Here is a 21101-nt window from a genome sequence, read left to right as displayed (position 1 = left end):
GTGGCGAAGTTACAACGAATTACCCAGCAAATCGACTCTTAAAACTAATAGGTCAGATTTGCGCAAGGCTCGCGGCTATGTCGTGTCTCCCGCATCTCTGGCAGAGTGTCTATGGAGGCTGCAAAGCGTGAAAACAATGGCCTCCGAGATTCCGTCGCTGTTTGGTGTCGCGTGCGCATAGAGGTATCGTGTAAACGTGCTATTCTTGCAATGCTCGTGTTTACGACAACCGCTACATCAAAACGTGAACGGTATAGCCTCATATTGCGTTAATTAAATGTATATTTAAACCTCTAAAGCATCGCGTGCACATAAAAGTAACATTTGTGTATTTTCGCCTAGCTTCTTGCGAGCGCCACAAATCTCATTCGCAAAATTTTAAAAAGTCTATTACAACAATAATAAAAACTTTACTAAATATTATTTTTAAAAAGATATGTGCTTATTTTATTTTTAGGTTACAAACTTCTTGGTTATCTTTTGTAGCAATATTTGCGTGCGACACCTATCGCCAGAACGACTGGACCACGATCTCGTTCATTCCTGCAGCCTTTTCCACGTTTCTGTGTTGCGGTGTAGAAGACGTTTCGTGTCCCCGTGACTTAAAAGTGAGTAAATCGTCATTAACTACTGGCAGTGTGTGTCCGCGTTGTCGCGCTGATCAAAATGTTGATCCTGAACTGGCAAAAGTACTCACATTCAGTAATTAAGGGCCAAATCGCTTGGGAAATTCCAACAGCCGCTGTGTAAGGCATTAAGCCTAAGCCGAACAACACGTGTAGAAGTGTGCGCGAAGTACGATACGACCGATCTTTATATGAGAAAAGAAAGCCGTGTGTTCGTCTCTTGAGTTTTATTTTCGCTACGTGGGGCAAGATGTTTAGGTTGATTTCTAGCGCCGTTCTAAACTTTGACTTAGTCCTGGAAGCGCGAGATATGGTGTTGGCAAACGCTCGTAAACAGCGCACACCGAATCGCGTGCTTTTCACGGTTTTCAAATTGTCTCTTCCGTTTATGCTATATGTGGTTTGTTTGCCGTTGTGTCAGTTCATATATGGAACAAGGTATGAGGCACTTGTTTAAGGTAAGCGTTAGACAGGTTAAATTTTACTCTCGATTCGTGCAGATTAGGTAATGAATAAATACGGTGCACTGTTACAAGCAGGTCAAAGTAGACTAAACCCTCGTACCACACATGAAAGTAATTTGCCTCATCCTGCACATGGTTACACCTTGCACAGAAGTTACCGTGCACGTGCTTGCACCAGGCGTTCTGAAGTATTTCGTGCTGCCTAATTTTCTATGATAGTAAACTTAAATACTGAAAACAAATTCACCTACTACTCGGCCAATTTCCTGCATTGGGTATGAGCCGTAAAGGAGAAGATCCTGCGCGATTACAAATCGAAGTACGTGTTCTGGCAGTTTTACAAAGCCTTTGAGACTACTTGCGAACGTCGTGTTTATTGCTTCGAGTATGTGCTTTGAATGTAAATCTACCCGGCGCAATGTTGCCATTTCTGTAGCATTGCCCTTCGTGAGCGGCTACTGCTTCTTGTGGGTATTACTGCGGCGCTCGACTGAGGCCGATATAGCCCGTTTGTATTGCTCAGCATGCGGCGATCGAATAGACTAACTTTGAGCTTCGTCGCAGATGCGTTACGTCGCCGCTTACCTCCTGGCCTCCATGGGCGGCAACAAAGACCCATCTGCCGCCGACATCGAAAAGATTCTCGGCAGCGTCGGCATCGAATCCGACAGCGAGCGACTAAAAAAGGTCATCAGCGAGCTGAAGGGAAAGACGGTCGACGAAGTCATTGCAAAGGGTGAGTGAGCTGAGAGTTCTTTATTGTTTATTTTTGAAGCGTTTAGGCTCACCAGTGACATACATGGCGTGCAAAACGTAACAACCCTGCCATATGGCGCTGATGCCGTTTCTACCTAATACAAATTCACGTGGTTAGTTGGCTAGCACATGGAGGCATTAATTGAAAATGGCTTGTGCAGATGAATGAGTTGGCTGTATTTAGTCGAATGTGTTAATCAGGCATGAGCACTCTTGCCGAAAAGAGTTTGAATTCAAATATGTAATAACGGGTAAACTATTTCATGATAACTATTATTGTTGTCAGCGTCAATGTCTAGAGCTTTGCTGGCCGTGTCAGGCCATGTGCTTATACATAATAGCTGTGAGTCCAAAGTACAGCTTGCATAGCAGGCTATGGCACCAGTGCAATCAGACATTTGCTGTAAACAATTTTTATTGAGGCCTGATATACATAACATTTTTCACGCGTGTGGCAGCCCTTTTGTCCATTCCTGTCTGATTTGTCGTGACTTCAGTCGTATGGAAATGACATTGCATCCTGTCGTGTTGCAGTGCATGGCACCCGATGCCATTTCATGTGTCAAATGTAATTTGATACAATTGACGTCAAACCTTCTTGTGGGACAAAGGCTTTGGCTCAGTTTTACTAGTTTCGGCAGATTACTTAGTAGATACACAGCTAGGTTCACTGTGCTAAATGTTCAGAGCAGCCCCAGGGACTCGCTAGATCACAAATGGTTTTCTGAATGAACTTGTGCATTGAAGCAATCGGGCTAAAAGTTATTGCATGGCTGAAAAAAGGGAATTGCCACTTGTGTAAATTTTTAGAAAAAGTATTTCGTAGCAAACGGTCTCATTGACTTAAATGGCAAGTGCGTATGATGCGTCTCTACATTTTACGCAACCTAATTTTCGCTGTGGAAGTTGTGGGGAATATTTAAGCTTGAGAAGAAGAGAAAGCGTTAAACGAGATTGTTGTGTGAGCTAACATTTCAGGTAGGTGGTTAGATACTTTTCTAGATAAAGCTTCCAAAAATTAGCTAGAGGGGACTGGTGCTGCAATCGTTCAGCCACCATGGGAATGATAGGTAGTGTGCAAGTTCGCCTTGTCTTCGTGCTTTCGGCTTCGAATGCTCTCATGGATTTGTTATCCTTGTGTGTTTCCGTGTTTAATTTGGATAAAAGAACGGATCATTGTGGACTTCGCAAACTGATTTGGATTCGTGAGATTAAAAGGTTAATGTGCTTAAGTGTAACTGCTAAGCATTTGCAGATTTTCGTTTTGTGACAAAGTGGCCCCAGGCCACGTGAAGCCAAACGGAGTTGAAAGGACGAAAACTAGGCAGATTTCTGTACTACCCATCGGTTCCCATGGTGGCTGGAGGGCCATACGTTGCACCTTCCATAGGCACTAGCGCCAAGAGTTCCCTCTAGTAAGCATTGCAGGAAACCATATGCTTTTGTATACGTTAGTAGCATAACATGGCAGCATATTTCACTTTGTAATTTTTTAAAGGGTTTCGTTAAAGCCAGTGAAAGAACTGAGCCAGTGACTTGAAATTTGTACTTATAATAGAGTATGATTTAATCGACGTCTATGAACCTCTTTGGGAAGATCAAGCAATTGTTGCTACATGAATTGCTGGTGATAACTCATTGCTGTTGTCTTTTTCTGTGCAGGCAAGGAGAAGCTGGCTACAATGCCCTCTGGTGGTGGTGCAGCTGCTGCTGCGGCGCCCGCACCTGCGGCCGCTGCTGGTGGTGGTGGTGCAGCAGCTCCAAAGGGTGAGTGCCTCATGCGGTCAAACGTACCTGATTGGTGTAGTTGTAATAGCTGCTGGCGAAAAGTCAGGTACATAGCTTGTTTAGCAGACCAGCTCCCTCTCATTTAGAATGTCTGCCCAGTCATGGCGTAGAAACGCTGGTTCAAAAGCTAAATGCGGCTGTGTGTGCGAACAACGGTGCAGGGACAGCAGCATTCTGTGTTCATGCTTGTTGAGTTGTCTATTACTTTCCCTTTACGCTGCCATTGGCAAGACTTATGGTTAGTTTGGCTGGTAGAGTGACCAATCTAAAAAGGCTGAAATGAATTCTTTGCCATCTAAACAGCTTTATTGCTAAGCAATCAGTATGGATTTTTCTGTGGCTTTAGGCCGCAAGTGGGTGGTAGTCAACTTTCTTTTATTAACCCTTCTATCATTTAGTGAAATTCTCCAGAATAGATCTGCAACTCTTGCTTCAGATCAGTGTGGCCTGCAGAGAAAAGTGCCAAGCTTTCTATGGACTTTCTATTGGCATTTGTAACCTATTTGAGGAGTTAATGAGACTATTGTGTTTCTTCTCTTGTAAAATATTAAGTTCAGTAGACTCTCAGTAAACGGAAGTCTGGTGAATGTAACTGCTGGTTAATTAGATTAAGTGCTTCTGACACAATTGTATTGCTCTTGTCTTCTACACCCCTGGTCATCTCACGGTAAACATAACTACTGTATTTACTAGCGTAATTCTCGCACTCGCATAATTCTCGCAACCCCCACATCGCCCAAGAAAAATACGATTTCTTTTTTTCCTGAAGTAATTATCGCACCCCCGAAAACTGCCTCAATAATGTCTGCTTGTTCCAGCCACTGATGATGATAGCGTGCACCATATGGGGCCATCTCTTGAGCATCAAGTGTACTATTGCAGATTTAATCCAAACCAAACTGGCCAGTGCGCGTTGCAGCGTGTTTTGTATGCTGTGTCGGTAATCTTGGCACGTTATGGGGTGATACTGAAGCTACACGGCTGCTTCAAGTTGCAAGTGATAGATCATGCACTAAACGACAGCAACACGGCCGCCGGTAGGCCCTTCGGAGTCTAGAGTTTTGTGTTCGCTACTGGTGACGGCAGCTGAAAGCCACCAAGACGCGTTATGCCTGCCGTGGGCCTAAAATTTAGATTGATGGTAAACTTTATTTCTTCAGAAGGAAACTGCGGACGATTCTGTTAAATAGCCATCAGCCCAATATTGACATCCTACGCTTACCCTTTGAGGGCTCTTGTTGAACGACGAACACTACCGTTATGCCTGCAACGCCCACAAGCTTTGCTCATGGTATTCTAATTCTCGACTATTTGCTTGCACTTTTTGTGTCTCAAATAAATCTTGCCTTGTGTTGAACCTCTGCTTTTATTGTTGAGGTAAGTTTTAATTAGTACTTCTCAAAGCTTGCTGTTAGTTGCTGGTCTGAGAATCCCAATTTGCAGCCACTTCGTTTTCTTTTTCGCTCTGTACGTTTTCGTGGAAAGTTTTCCCCGAGTAATTCTCGCACCCCCCAACTTTGCATCAGTTTTCCGTCAAAAAAAGTGCAAGGATTATGCGAGTAAATACGGTACTCTTGTTGGACAGAACATATTTCCTTAGTCTTTTCATGTTCAGAATAATAAGAGTACTCTACAGTTGAACCCTTTCATAAGAGATGTGCACCAGGGAGCAATTCTTGTCTTTCATGTCAGGCGTCTTGCAGGGTACCTTGTATGCGTTTCAATATCAACCCCTATTTCATTGTTGGCACATGCCTTATAAAGGGGCTCGGCTGTAGATAAGATACAGCTACAAAGTGAACATTTTGATGGCTTTGCATTTTGCTAAATCTTAACTGCCTAGCAGTTAGTTGTGCAGCAAAGCTGTTAACACATGCTTAGACTTGTATTTCACTGTCTATGCCCTTAATTTTCAAATTTGTAATGGTGGCACCTACCTTAAACCTTGTTTTGTTTGTTTTTTGCAGAAGCAGCCAAGAAAGAGGAAAAGAAGGAAGAGTCCGAGGAGGATGACGACATGGGTTTCGGCCTGTTCGACTGAGGTCGCAACACTGACACAAGCCATTTTCATTGTAAATGAAGGTCATGGTTGCTTTGTTGTACATTTGTCTATTCTTTCATGTGTGGGTGTCGGGTTGCATCGTATCAGCAGCCAGTGTTGTGTATTTCACAACAGTGACAACTTGCCGCAACCAAAATGTTTTAGAGGAATGGAAAGTTGTTGGCAGTGATTTATCGGGTTGAGTTGTATTATCAAGCATAAGACCCAGGTTATTAGCTTATTATTCTCTACCAGGCAAATATATTACACTGTGTTTGTAACATTTATGGTTGGCTGTTTGAAATATGCCATGCGCAATAATTATATTTTTTCTAATATATGCCGACCTTGTTTTCCCTAAAATGTTGCTCATAATCTCCTATAAACCTACCGTATTTACTCGTGTATTGAACCTACTCACATAATGAACCCACCTTGGTTCTTAAAAAAAAACAATGGATCTACCATAATTACTCGAATCTAACGCGCACCTTTTTTCTGGCTAAGCGAGTTCATAAATCGCATGCGCGTTGAAATAGAGTGCGAAAAAAAATGGATACGGTCATTCCATTTCCAAAATGGCCGCCCCCTACGTGTTTCGGCATGGCGCGTCGGCCATTTCTGCCTATGTCTTTTCCATGTGCGGCACTTCGTACGTGTGCTGAGGAGTTCGTCATCTTGTAGTTAATTAGCATCGACGGCATGGAAGGGCTGACTCCAAAAACTCGACGAGTGCACCACGATGCTGCTTTTTAAAGAAAAGTCCTCTCGTGTGCCGAAACAGACGAAAATCGGGCCGCATCGCGGTCGTTCGGAGTTCCCGAAACGTGCGTGTGGGACTGGCGGAAACAAAAGCAGAAAATTGTCAGACTCACGCAAAGGCTTCAGTGGACCACAGCAGGGCCGGTTTCCGCGAATTGAAAAGCTGCTCGCCGAGTATGTGCTTGAGCAGCGAGCGGCCCGTGACGAACTACTCTAAGTGCGGGCTATGCAGTTAGCTTTAGAAAAAGGGCTAATGCGGAGCCAGCGCCAGTTCAAAGCGAGCAGGTGCTGGCTAACTATCTTTATGAAGAGGAAAGGCTTTTCCCTCCGAAAGCGAATGGGCATGCGCCAAAACTTGCCGGGGGAGTACAAAGAAAAGCTTCACAGTTTTCAGAGGTTCGTCCTAAACTTGCGGCACAACAACGGCTACCTGCTTGGGCAAATAGGGAATGCCAATCAGACGCCGCTTTACTTCGACATGCCCGGCACCACAACTGTCGAGAAGAAGGGGGCGAAGCAAGTTCGCATGCTGACATCGGGCCACGGTAAAACAAGAGTGATGGCAATGCTCCGTTGTACGTCAGATAGGCACAAGCTTCTCCCGTACCTCATATTTAAACGAAAGACGCTCCCGAAAGGAGTCGTTTTCTTGAGTAGTGTGATCGTGCGGGCCAACGAGAAAAATGGGAGCGCATTGCAATCGATGTCTTACTTTTTTTTTCGTCGGGAAAACCGAGGGCGCGGTAGGATCGAGTAAATACGGTATTCCTTTTATTTCGGTATGATAGCCAATGCCGTCGACGATCAAAACAACAGTAAAATCATGCCATTAGATCACTAACAACACAATTAAAGTCAAAACAGAGTTTTGCAACCATGCGAGCGCGTACGACGTCAATCAAAATGTGAAGGTAATGCCTTTTAAAGGGGTCCTGCAACACTTTTTGGGCATGGTCAGAGAACGCTACTGATAGGTAGTAGAGGCTCCTGACAACACGCGAGCCAAATATAGCGCAGCACGCGGCCTGGAATTCACAATAAATTATCAGTCAGCTAAAAATTGCTTTTTCTTCTCTCAAGAAATCGTGCAATATGCCCAAAAATCACACTTAGTAATCCCATCTATCAGCCATCGGCTGATTTGAACATAGCGCGCTTGCTCGTTACAGAGATTGGCATAGGAGGCCGCTACTTGTGCGTGATCACACTTAAAAAGCCGTGTGTTTGAAAGAAAAAGTGGTCAATGTCACAAGGCGCGCTTGTCGTTTTCTTGTCGCCCTGCAATTGCAGCACGCAACAAACCTTTGTAACTCCACTTGCACTGGACGGATCGTTAACATTTTTTCGGTGTTGAATTTGTGAGGCAATAAGCTCTTCCAGTGAATTCATTCCATGGTTATTTGAAAAAGTGTTTCAGGGCCCCTTGAAGGTCTTAGTCTTTTTTTATCTAGGGACCTTAGCACCTTTTGCGGCACATCACCATCTGTCGAATGCAGGAGAAACCTCTTTGCATATAGCACCACGAAAGCACACCGGCACAAAAACAAATTGCGTGAATCCGAAATGGCGGGCGCGTGGCGTAGAAACGCGCAGAGCGCCCGCCATCTTGTAGGCAACCACATTCACCTTTCCGACGGCGCGTCGTGCACTTGCAAAGTTTACCGCAACTTTTGTGCGCCGCCACCGGATAGTGCGTTTTATTGCGATAGCAATTAAATACACAGTCTCTGCTGGTTTTTACCGCTGTCATCATGCACCATAATTGTGCACTTATCTATATTTAGGGAAACTCAAGAAAAAAAAGACCCCCCACTCTCGGCTGCCATTACCCAAACTTCTGCAGCACGTTGTGGTGTTGGAGAGTTGAGCGTCGCATTGAACTTTTATGCGACCAAAACTAGCTCTTCTCACATTTATGGCTTCGTGCATCCGAAGGCGTTGTTGGCGGCAGTTGTAGATGCCGAGAACAGCATCTCAAAAGTTTGCTGTGTGAAAGCTGACCGTTAGTCTTCATGCTGCCTCCTATTCCTTCTCGTATTTTTTCTCTCTTCCGTTCTGCTAGTGAAGAAATGTCTGGAAAGCTCAGGACCTTGCTTGCAACATTTGAAATCTGCATGTGGTGCTCGCCGCAATCTACGATAACTTCGTCGCAAGGGCACTGCAGCGGGGCACACGCGAGCGTGCACCTATCACATGCTTTAGAATGCCTGTTTTTAAAATTTTTTTCGCTTCGTATGCACCATATTTTTACCATGACCATGTCTGAAATGTTCGTTGTGAAAGTAGGAGGCTTTGAAAAATGTGCGCTACATGTGGATTTAGTTTCAAAAAGGTAGCATAGGAAAATCGTAAGGCCATCGAAATATGGTCAATAAAACCTCTACGTTGTTATATCTGGGATCGTTATAAGTGGGTGGACTGTAATCGACACACTTGCAGTCTGTTTACGATCTGTGTGCATTTCGTGGCCCCAGCTCGAGCGTATGAATTAAGCTGCAGACCCGACAGGTAGGAATTGTCCCCAGCATCTAGTTAAAGCATTATCGCCATGTATTGAGAATGAGTGTTACTGAAATCGCTCTTGTCGTTTGTCTGAATAACTTCTCGGGCACATTTGTTATAGGCGAAAATTTACCGTAACGATTCGTGGCTATGTATTTTTACACCACACATTTGCATATCGTATCATAAAGCTTGCTGAACTGGGTCTATTCTTGCATTAGTTTGTGCACATGTGTGAAATATCATAGCAAGGGCAATGACTTTTCGCAAATGAGCTACATTCCCGCCGTTAATATACCTCATGTTCTGACTAGGTTCTCAAAGCTAGAGCTACACGTCACCAAGAATCATATGTTCATTTCAGAGTTCCTACTGCCACTGCAACTTCCTCTGTTGCAGCCGCAGCTTGCAAACACGTGGGAGGCGTCCTGAGGCGTCGTGCTCGGAGGCAGCTTTTGCACCTGCTGCGCCAGTTGTCACATAATCATAGAGGGGGGTAGCGCGCTTTTGGCTGGTATGGCTGGGCAGACCCTACGTGCCACGACATCGCTACAAGAAACCTGCATATACGACAGTCTTTACCGCTGTTCTCTAACATGGAGTAGATCTCTACCATAAATTCTGGAATAAGGATTGCACCTGCTCTCTTTTCAGACTAAGTAATTTAGGGTGAAAAATGTTATTTAGCACACCGCGTTTTCAAGATCTCCCAACAAATGCAGCTGCTCCGCCATGTTTGCACTAAAACCTGAGATTTCCCTACATAGGCTGTGAAGTCGCTAGCCGTGCTGCCTGCTGGTGCTCAGATGCACTGGCCTGGGGCCTCACTCTCTGTTTGTTGCTCAATGAGACGCCACTGCTCGCATTTGTTTTTGCGTGGTCGGGGCGTCACAATGGCAGGGCTACACAGTTGACATCAAGTGCCAAATAATACTTTTTGCCGAGAACTTCAGCAATTGTGCCGCTGAGCATCAGTTCAGAGCACGATGTATAGAAGAATTGATTGGGCGTTGGTGGCAGCAGCAGGACCGACTGTTTGCATGCAATGGCATCAAGCTTTTCGTCGCTTGGCAACCAGCAGGCATGACACTCTTGAAGAATAACTGGGGCTCCTTGTGAAAAATGAGCGTGACAAAGGGCTTTCAGTTACCTGTGAAGATAGACGAATGCCCAGAGGCTGGCACGAGACTAGATTGGCTGGTCAACTCTTGAAGGGGCCAACAATTGACCAGAAGCAATGAAAAGATCATTAAGTATAGTCACAGATTTCAGCATTCTTCTTGCATTGTAAGATTTATATAATTAAATCTCACCTAATAGCAACAAAAACCATCGTGTGTTGCAGCCTAGTGGAAAAGAGTTGAAGCTGGATTATGAAATATGTAGTTGATCACTTCACTGTACGTAGTTGCGTAGTCTGATGCTGTCATGAGCGCCATTCCTCAAATTTAGAGCATGCATATTATTGAGCCCCGCTCAATTCTGCACGGCTTACGACGTAAAAGGAGTTGCACAGTGAGAAGCACACGGAGCGTACATGCGCATTAAACCACTCCACTCCCGCTCACTGTTTGGACCATGTCAGTATACAACTTCATATTCGCTTCAGATAGAAAAATTCTGATTACAAATGGTTTGCAATGTTTTCGAGTTTACCATTCCGGGATTAGAGACGGACTGGTAAGCTTTCCATTCCGCTAAAAAAAAAAAAATGGCTGCGTAAAAATTGGTTGTCGGTCCCATTAAGGCAAGTATGAACAGGGTTCATTAGTTATGCATTAGAATGGACTGTCTCTCCATGGTAAAACAACCATCTGTAGGTGTTTGCCGGCACTGTATGAGGAACAGCTGATGGTGTTCCAGCATTGCGTTAGCTCCACTGTTAGAAATACTACATTCTCAGTCAGATAGGAAACCCTGTTCTACTTTGACATGCCCACTTGCACAACATTCACAACCAAAGGATGTGTGCCTGTTGACATGTCATAAGCACAGGGTTCACCTTGATGCTGTACTGCATAGGACGAAACTGCTGCCATACATAGTATTTTGCCGCAAAGCCTTACTGAAGAATGAGAGTTCCCCAAGAATAATAATCCACGCTAATGAGAAGCGGTTAGTGAAAAACAAGGCGACAGTCAAAGTGGTTTGTTTGAAACATCCATGGGCAGACTAGCAGCTGCCAAATATGCTGGCCCTATATTCATTAAAGGGCCAACACAGGCTTGGTCGTCGTACCTGGCGGTATAGGCACCCGGCAATGCAGTTTATGAGATTTGATGGTAGTGCCAAAACACGGCTTAGTGAATAGGCGCAGCAAAACAATCTTCCAATGCCTAGCCTAGTGAGTAGACGCAGCAAAACCGGACTTGCACGTTAATATTATTTTCTTTTTGAGTTGTGTGTAGGAGGTCATGGCTGATTATGTAAGCGCCCAGGAAGCGTTCTTTGAAAATGTGCCAAAAAGGACACTGACACTTAAGCGTTTTAATGTTTTCAGCGAGAGTTCCATTTTCTTGGTATCCCTGGTGGTCGGTACCAACAATGCTGAGGCGGCCCAAAAAGCTTCGTCGTGCCCTCAGGTCCACTGTCGGGTGCGTATACACCAGAGCACAGCGAGCTCAATGCTTGCTGCCATATTGAAAAGCACGTGGTGCCATCTGTTGCAAGCGTAGCGAAGCAACATCCTCAACTGCCACACGAGCAGACGGTCTGCTGATCAAACGTGAAACTTCACAACCCGAGTGCGGCTGTAAGCAGGCTTTGCGCTGTTCCTGTGCTGAAAGTTTGCGCTGATTGCGTGTGAAACGTCGAGGAGACCTTTCTCAACAGTCCGGAATGTCTGCAGCACGTGCATTGTAGACTGCTGAAGCAACTTCATCAGGTATGTATGATCCGACTGAAAGAAACGCGAACAGCGTTAACTGCGGCGTGCCTTGGCTGTGACAAGGCAGAATTTGCACTGTAAGCCGGCGTCAATGTAGCGCTAGAATCTGGCTCCAACTAGAGTTACTGTATATGCTACCTTTAGGTAGCATAATACAGTATAACTGTATACTGTATAACTGTATACAGTATACTGTATACTGTATATAACAGTATACTGTATAACTGTATACAGTTACTATAAAGGTAGCACATACAGTAACTCTAGCTCCAACTTACGCTCATGCATCGCATGTGTATCGATTGCCAGTCCTGCCGGGCACTCGGAACACACACGTGGCACAAAAGTGCCAGCCAGAACAAGATTTTAAAATGCTACGGTGACGCCGGCCAAAAGCCCGTGTAGATTCACCTTGTGGCGGTCAAGGCATGTCGCAGTTCGACCAAGTCGAAGCCACGATTTCCGCGCCGTTCATGTCTCTTTGCGTTGTAGTAAGCATGCGCGGCGCGTGCATCCACGCGTGAGTATATTCTATTATTGACATGTGGCCTGCGAAAGAGTACGACAATAGTTTAGTGCCGCAACTACATACTGCACGCAAATCGCTGCTGTAAAGTGGGACAGCTGGAGTCGCGCGAACAAACGCAATAGTTATACTTACTCGTATACTTCAGCGAGCTCGTAGTTTTTTCTGCTGATTGTGATTACATCATATCGGGCGGCGAAGCTCAGCGTTTTTAGTTGTGGACGGAAATCTGTGCAATCGCAAAACACCGCACCGGCACGATTCACGCGATGCGCTGTGAACTTCACAGGCAGTGCTCAGCAATCTCTTCCTCTTGCGCTGGTTGTCGTCGCATAAGATGACAGCGCAGTGGTACCCAGATGACATTTTATAAGCGGGCGCAGCGTGAACAGGCGATTTTTTTTTTTGCATTTTAAACTCCCAGAGTCACTGTATGCCATGCTAGTGAGGCGCGCCTTGGCAGTTGCAAACAAATTATGGCGTCTCTGGGAGCGAGGGTATACCGCCAAAGGCGCCTGGGTGCGAGATAGGCGTGCTCTCGTCTATAGCCACTTCGACGCAGCCATGAACAAGCCCTTTATGGACCAGGTGGCAATGAATTGCTCGTGACGGAGGATGCCGCAATGACACCGATGGGATGCTGCAAGGAGGCTTCCTCCTGCGAAGTCTCGACGTGGGAAAAGGACAGATCGAAGGACTTGCCGGCGGAAGTTATCGTGAGTGGATTTAAAAAGTGCTGCATTGCCAAGGTGCTCGATGGCAGCGAGGACGACATCATTTGGGACGCTGCGGATTTCGGAAAGAATCCGACGAGGACAAGTTTCCTTGCACATATGACGAAGCTGCCGCTCCGGGTAGTGACTAAGGTGTTAAGTTATTGTAAATAAAGGTGCCCTATGTTTAAATTTTTTCCGCTTCTAAGAAAACATCAGTCGACCAATATTAGACAAAATTATTTCTCGTTGAGCACTATATTTGGGGGTCAACCTTTATTTGTGCCTGACGTATTTTCAATTAAATACGGTAATTACCTTGTACCTCCGGAACTTCATACATTTTTGTTCACATGCATCACGTTTTCCATTTTTTTATTGTTCTAATGGGGCATCTTTTTGACTAAAAGTACCTACCCTATTGGAAAAAAACGAATGGTGGGCATGGTGGAAACCACCACCCACCATTATAGTGGATTAATGTAGTGGGTGAATGGTGGGAAACGCCCACCATGGCGCATGGTGGGTATGGTGGGTGCTGCAGTGCCGGCAACACTTGAGCGCGAAATGACGTCAGAATCACCGTGACGAGCTGCCAGAAAAAATAAAAAAGAATTCTATAAAAACGGTATAAAAAAACACCCGTCCCGTAAAAAAAAAAAACCACGGCGCCACGGAGGATCGAACTTGCAACCTGCGGATTCCCATGCGAAAACGCTAACCACTGCGCCACACCAACATGACGTTGATCGCGTGTTAAAGACTTAGTTGCCATACAAACTTAAGGTTCAACTTAGTTATGTTTGTCGTGTACACAACATAGACAAGATCTACACCTGCTACTAAATATTGCACATTTATTAAACACAAGCAACTGCGGCCTGTAACGATCGCCACTATGTTAATGGCACTAGTGCTATTTTTTCTTTTACAATTCACAACTTCAAGAAAAAAAACCAAGTGGACTGGGGAGCAGCAACAGTTTACCGGCGGGGTCTGCCAAGTTTAATATCCGTTTCGCGCTCGTTCTAAAGGGCGACATCTACTCACGCTTTATGACGCTTCTAGGCTCATTCCATAGATACGCCCGCCTAATTTATTTGATTGAGTATTTGGATGCTTTTCGCGCAATGTAGAGGGCGGTCGCGCCAGCGCAATGCTGTAGCTCTTTCGCTAAAGCAACAACTACATAACGGCTTGGCCAAAACGAATGCAGTGTGCCAGAAACATTACGCTATCATATTGGTTCACCAAGCACACGAATTGCACGTCTGAGTTCTCGTACAAAAGCTAGAGAAGTGCTGGCGATAGTGACTGGCGGCTGTCGGTGAGAAGACACTTAATTACGTTCTCTGGGAGTGCTTTAATCGCATCGTATCGATGTTTGTTGCTTCTTGAGCGGACACCATACACAATGAAAAATGCTTCATTTAGGTTAATTGATGCCATATGGCTGCGCTGTATTGTCATACTTAATCGTCGTAATCATGTATTCTGAAACCCGGAAGCACGGATAACACAATTGTACGGGCTCGGTCAGTAGGCCTAACCTTTGGTGGAAATCATGGTGGTAGAACATGTAGTGTACAGATCCCAGCTTTGTACACTATATAAATTGCACGCCATTATAAGCCCACCCATCATCTGCTTACTGCTTCCTAGCATTATCACGATGGTGGGCAGAGCTTCTCAGCTTGGTACACCATGTGGCCCACCATCACAAGCAGCACCCATCATCTGTTTAGTGCTTCCCAGCATTATCGCAATGGTGGGAAGAGTTTCTCAACTTGGTACACCATGTACCCACCATAATAAGCACCACCCACCATATACTTAGGGCTTCCCAGCATTATCGCAATGGTGGGCAGAGTGTCCCATTATTGCCCACTATCTAGCCTCTGCTTTCCACCATCATTTGCACTTTACCCATCATCTGTACACCATATCACCCAGTATGTGCCAGCATAACCACCATATTTTCCACTACGTCCCACCATAGCCATCATAATTTCCACCATGCCCACTATTATTTCCACCATGCCCACTATTATTTCCACTACTCCCACCATGTTTTCCAGTATCCACCATGGCAATTTTTCCGATAGGGTAGTAATTGTGATTTCATCCAAAATTACCTAATTTTGTGTGCAGAAATGGTGGTGAAATTACACTAATTTGGAATTCTGATCTCTTGCATATTCCTTTTTTTTCTCTTTTTTTCTTTGTGTGCTTGCACTGCTTCATTTCGCAACATACTCGGCATGACTACGCCAAACATCAAACGTGCTCCACATGCGCTTCAAGCTGTAAAGAACCAGCCACTCTTTTAATTTATTGCGGCCTGTACTACATCAGAGAATTTTAAAGCTCATTAAAAGAGGCTAGCTGTTGGGGAGAGAGTTGCATAGGTGTAAATACCCGAGGGGTGAAAGGAGGGCTAAAGTAAAACAATATGGACATCTGCATATGCTGTCCGTGGAAGTGTCCTCTCAATTCAGGCAATTTAGGTCTGCCTTTATCAAGTCCGATTGGCTTCCCTGGATATTCTTGATATTTAGTGTTCATTTGTTGCAATAGGGGTCTTGATTCTAGAGTTTCTCTGTTGGAGACCTCAAAAGTATCGAGTGTTCTCCGCCTTTTTCTTAACTTTCTTAACTTGTGCTATAATATTTGTAAATACGATTGAAATGCGACATAAAGTAGTTCTGAACACACACCCCATGGTTGGGGAGGAAACTGAACTGCTCAAAATCTTGCAGTCGTGCTCAGCAATGACTGTTCGCTAGTGGATCACGAAGTTGCCTTAAAGTCTGTGTGTTTCTTGAAGTGAACACATCATCCTGTGTCATCTGCTACACCGCAGATGGAACACCAATATCAATGTGCGAGAACAAACGGGGTCTAGAGGCACCGTAACTAGCGTGCACCGGCTACGAAAAGGGAGCAGCTTGAGTGTTTACAGAAGTTTGCACGCGTGTTTACTACACATTATGCATGTTAAAATGAATGAAACAACACACGTCTATAGTGCGTGTGCCGAGGCAGCTTCTGTGTTACCTTTCCTTGGTGTTACCTAAAAACACGTTCGGAGAACACAGCATATCCGCGGAGTGAATGATGATGAGTGGGCGAAGCTCAGGAGGGTCATTGGTAAAACCGTGAATCTTGCCCCCGTCTGTCTGTCTCCTACTCATTGGAGTGGAGCGAGCTCCACAGTGCCACCTCGTGAGCACTCCGAGAGCAAGGGGTGGCTACGACGGCGGACAAGCCTCCGCCTCATGGAGCTTAGCCCCTAAACCTCGCCGGGTCTCTTATAGGGCCTCAGTCGACGCGATGATGATAGCCATCTTTCTTCTATGTCGATGTACTGAACCTCCTGTGTACCTCTTGTGCCCGCCCTCGAAAGCTTTCTGCAATTCACGCACTTTTTTTAGTGCCTACACGATTGAAGGCTTTGGAAGCTTTCTGAACCTCGCCTGGTGTGGCACTGCCTCTGTGATCGGCCCGGCCCAACTTTGACCAAGTGATGTTATGCGATGACATCTTGTTATGCGACGTCACAAATTATGACATCTTTGACCTTATAACTTGGCGATTTTTGTGATCACTCATATAGATGCTGCCGGCGTAAAAAGCCGGTCATTTTTCGCGTTTGATGAGACGTCTAAGACTTTCGGCTTTAAAAAGACACTAAAGGCTACTATTAAGTCGACGTTGATTGCTGAAATAGCGGCCTAGAAGCCTCGTAGTGTTACTTTTATGCGAAGGAAGGCCTTATTTCGAAATGAAATCACGTTTTAGTGATCGTCATCGGGTTAGCGCACTTCAAGTTACCCGCTTCAAGAAACGGACCGCCTAACTGTGCACAACATTGCCCGGCTTTAATGTGCGGCCGCCGACACTAGTAGCAGCAGAACAAAGGCAGCGAAGCCACAGCAGCAACAACGGCCCCTGATCAATTTTCTGTCATTGGCTCCGAGACGGCAGACGTGTTTTAGTTCAACTGGACCCCGCTAGATGGCATGACCTGTCCAGTTTACCCACGTGAAATTTGAGTTTTCGAACCACTTGCGCCATGCTTCACAGTAACCTCCGGTGATTCTTTTTCCATGAAACAAGCCGCATTTTATTGCGTCTCTTGGTGCACAGAAGGTTCTTTATTTTGTGCAGCTATAGCAATTACTAGTGATTAATTGTAGGTGGTTCGTCTGATGTCATCAGAATGAATTTGAGAATGTCCAACTGCGGCGCATGTACTCTTGTGCATTTACCTTAATTTCTCGGTAAGTAGGGAACCACTGTTGATAATATTGTCGTTTTAGCTGTTGTCATACATTGAGCTTTCACTCTGACGTAAATTGTTATTTGACTTAAGTGTCCCTTTATTTTATTTTTATTAATTCCTAGTTGCATCTGGCTGCACATATTCTCTAGCCCGTTCTACCATTGCTTGAAGAGAGTTGTAGATGATCCCCACGCATGGTTGTTCTGCATGCGGTTGAAGTGCGAAAGAGTTTCTTCTGGGAAAGTTGTAGATCCGATGGTCCTTCAATTTCAGCTGCGGGGATTCCCCTGTGAGCATATTATATTATATTATTATAGACGCGCAAGATGACAATCGAGAGTGATTTCCGTCTTGTACGTTTTTCTCGATTTTCAATTGGGGCATCAAGTCTTCCGTTAAAAAGACGGACAACCAATTTTTATTGTAATTGTATATTCAGCAGCGTGAAAACTTTACCTATGAGTGTGTCTAATCACGCAATAACAACGTGAAAGGCACCATGAAACAATTATAAAATGTTTTTCTGGCATCTGTGAAGCTGTAAAAATACTTTGGAAGTTCGTCCTTCCAGATTTCGTCGTGGCTGTGCTGCGCGTTCCGTGCAGGCCTGGCGTCATTGTTATTATAATAATAATAATTATTATTATTATTATTATTATTTTCATTATTATTATTATTTCCACGTGGTTTGTTGGGGTGCGGCGTTATATGCTATGAAATACGGCGTCGATGTTAATAGCGCTTCCAAATTTTCAAACGCAGCTTTGCGCACTCATTTAGCACCGGAAAGCACCTAGTTAGCATAGGCCCTTATGTCAACCTCGTTTCTCAATGCCGTACCGCTCGCTATCCTAGATTCATGAGGGAGATATCCTTTTAGTGAGGAAGAACCAACCTTTGGGGTGTTTTGCACTTTCCGATGTTCGATATTTCGAGTGTTCCTGCTTTCTATTTAATATTTACTTGGGACTGACTGTATTTTGCATTATCAGGAGAAGGTCTGGTCGCTTAAACCATTGGTATTTTTTTATTACTCACTTTCAATTTTTGCACACACAAAAAAACTGAAGTAGCTACTTACGATTTGTGAAAAGGGCGTTTGCAAAACTTAAATGCAAGCTGTAGGGATCGATATGTGAATTCAGTCAGCCATTACGAAATTTCTATGTCTGGTGCTAAGTCACGAGTCTGTAAGCTCCTTTCGTTAATTATCTAAATGATCAATTCTCGGAAATAGTTGTGGAACAAGGCTCTCTCTCCTAAACAAAAGAGCCCGTAAAATTTTATTGTTTCTTGAATGCAGTGTTAACTTAAAATAGCTTCAGGGCTGTAAAAAAATGGAGCACGTTTCAAGCAGTTCCCGCGGATTTAAGCAACCAAGTCAGAGACTCAAAATTGCCGGAGCATAACTTCCCATTTAAATCCACAATGGCGTAAGCGACGATTCTGTTGCATTGCATCGCTACTGCATTGTTTGGCGCTCGCATTCTGATGGCAGCAGTCAAACGAATACAGAGCCCACTGTCGCGACCCGTTATCTTCTTTTAATCCTCGTTTTGTGCACTGCTCCGAATGCCGTCGTTCGACGAAAGCCAATGCCACACGCTGCGAAGTCTGTCGAACGCCGAGTCGACCTCAGCAACAGGGGGCGTAGGTGGCGTATGATCCACTTGCTCCGGCGTCGGGCTACCGGCGTCGCTGGATATCTCCTCCGCAGTGCGGTAACTGCCGCTCGAAGAGGCCACACCTTCACTCTCTTGGCTGCCGCGTGATGTCGATCTTGATTTTCTACGTATCCTCTTGGCCTGCCGGGATAGACGACTGGAGACGAACTCTGCGCGGGCCCTCTGTCTCTTGGTGGTCGTGGGAGCCTTCGACGCAATGACTTCTCGCTTTGACGACGTCTTGGCGAAAATCTTCCTCCTGTCTCTTTTACGCTGTTCCGCGTCTTCCAGGTGACCTATAGCTCGTTGGGCATGATATTCCTGTTTCGTTTGTGCCTTCTCCATGACCTCGTCTTCTTCCACAGTCTTGAGTTTTTTTGCCTGCTGAGCAACTCTCCTAGACTTGCCGGTCGCGCTGCGTTTCTTGAAAGTCTGCTGGCAACGTGACGGGCCTGCTAACGAGTCGTCCTCGATGACCGGCCTGCTGTTGCTCGCCTTGCGTTCGTCCACTCGCGGGACTTCGGCTCTCTTCGCGGCGAGTCTTGCCGACCTCCGGCAGACAGTCGATGGTTCGCCAGACATGTCCAAACTGAACGAGTGACGGTACGAAACCTGGAGAAGTAGGCCTAACGTAACACCACTCGTTTCAGTGTTGCTTCTCTTGTGCGACTGTGTTACTGCCCCTGTCTTCGCCGGCGAGTTTTCGTCGGGACCGATGGAGTTAGGACCTCGCACAACACACGGTGCCGTCGTCCATTAGAAGGCCATTCCAACCGCCTTCTGCGATGCTGGAATGACTGCAATTACCGCTCCTTGTTTCTTGGTCCTGTGCGATGGCGCCAACCCACTACGGAGCATTGCTTGTTTTCTTGATTGTTTGTACCTACATGCTTTGGCTCGTGCCCACTACGGGGGATAGGCCATTAATCCGGCAGTAAATAACTTCATATAATTAAAAACAAAACGCCAGCCACTTTTTACTTGCAGACGTTTCACAAGCCATAGAAAAGAAAAAAAAATATTTTGAAATTTTATACATAAAATTAAAAACTGCTTTCATTCTGAAAATATCCTTTCCCTTGGTGCTTCTTTGGGCCACAGCAACAGGAACGTCAGCATAGCCTGCTGCAAATGTCTTAAGACACAATCAGAATTACTTGTTAGGTAGTTCCTAATCAATATCTGATACGTTTGACTTCTCATTATTTATGCATTTGAATCAACAGTTTTGTCTTACTTTATCCGTACGTAAGCTTAACACACTTAAAGGGGCCCTGCAACACTTTTTGAGCATGGTCAGAAAACGATGCCGATCGGTAGTAGAGGCTCCCGACAACACGCGAGCCAATTGTTATAGCGCAGCACGCGCCCTGGAATTCACAATAAATTATCAAGGTCAGCTAAAAATTGCTTTCTCTTCCCTCAACAAATGACGGAAAACGCTCAAAAATCACACGTAGATTGCCCATATATCAGCCATTGGCTGATTTGAACATGGCGCGCTTGGTTGCTACAGAGATCGCCGCGAGAGGCCGTCACCCGTCCACGCGTGCGCGCGCGATCGCACTGGAAAAGTCGCGTATTCGACGAAAAAAAAAAAAGATGCTCAAGGTCACGAGACGCGCGTTACGTTTTTTGTTTGCCCCCTCCCATCCCTCCCTGCTTAGCTTCCAGCGCTTTCGTCGGGACGATAGAAGAAAGCATGCGATTGCAGCGTGTGACAAATCTTTGTAACTACGCTCATACTGGACGGATTCTTAAAATTTTTGCGGCGTTGAATTTGTGAGGCAGCCCCGCCGCGGTGGCCTAGTGGCTAAGGTACACGGCTGCTGACCCGCAGGTCGCGGGATCAAATCCCGGCGGCGGCGGCTGCATTTCCGATGGAGGCGGAAATGTTGTAGGCCCATGTGCTCAGATTGGGGTGCACGTTAAAGAACCCCAGGTGGTCGAAATTTCCGGAGCCCGCCACTACGGCGTCTCTCATAATCATATGGTGGTTTTGGGACGTTAAACACCACATATTAATCAATTTGTGAAGCAATACGCTTTTCCAGTGAAATATTTCCATGGTTACTCAAAAAAGTGTT

The 21101-nt window shown here is 45.4% G+C and overlaps 1 protein-coding gene across 1 annotated transcript; it reads left to right on the top strand.

Moving 5' to 3' along the window:
* The first annotated feature begins 474 nt into the window (after nt 1-474).
* On the top strand, nt 475-5736 carry RpLP2 (ribosomal protein LP2). Its single transcript, XM_037428283.2, has 4 exons — nt 475-608; nt 1655-1826; nt 3509-3613; nt 5602-5736. The coding sequence occupies exons 2-4, from the start codon at nt 1655-1657 to the stop codon at nt 5673-5675; spliced, it is 351 nt and encodes a 116-aa protein (XP_037284180.1). The 5' UTR covers nt 475-608; the 3' UTR covers nt 5676-5736.
* The last annotated feature ends 15365 nt before the right edge of the window (nt 5737-21101 follow it).

This window comes from Rhipicephalus microplus, chromosome 3 (assembly GCF_043290135.1).
Source record: "Rhipicephalus microplus isolate Deutch F79 chromosome 3, USDA_Rmic, whole genome shotgun sequence".
NCBI classification, from domain to species: domain Eukaryota; kingdom Metazoa; phylum Arthropoda; class Arachnida; order Ixodida; family Ixodidae; genus Rhipicephalus; species Rhipicephalus microplus.
This window is presented reverse-complemented; position numbering and strand designations above follow the sequence as displayed.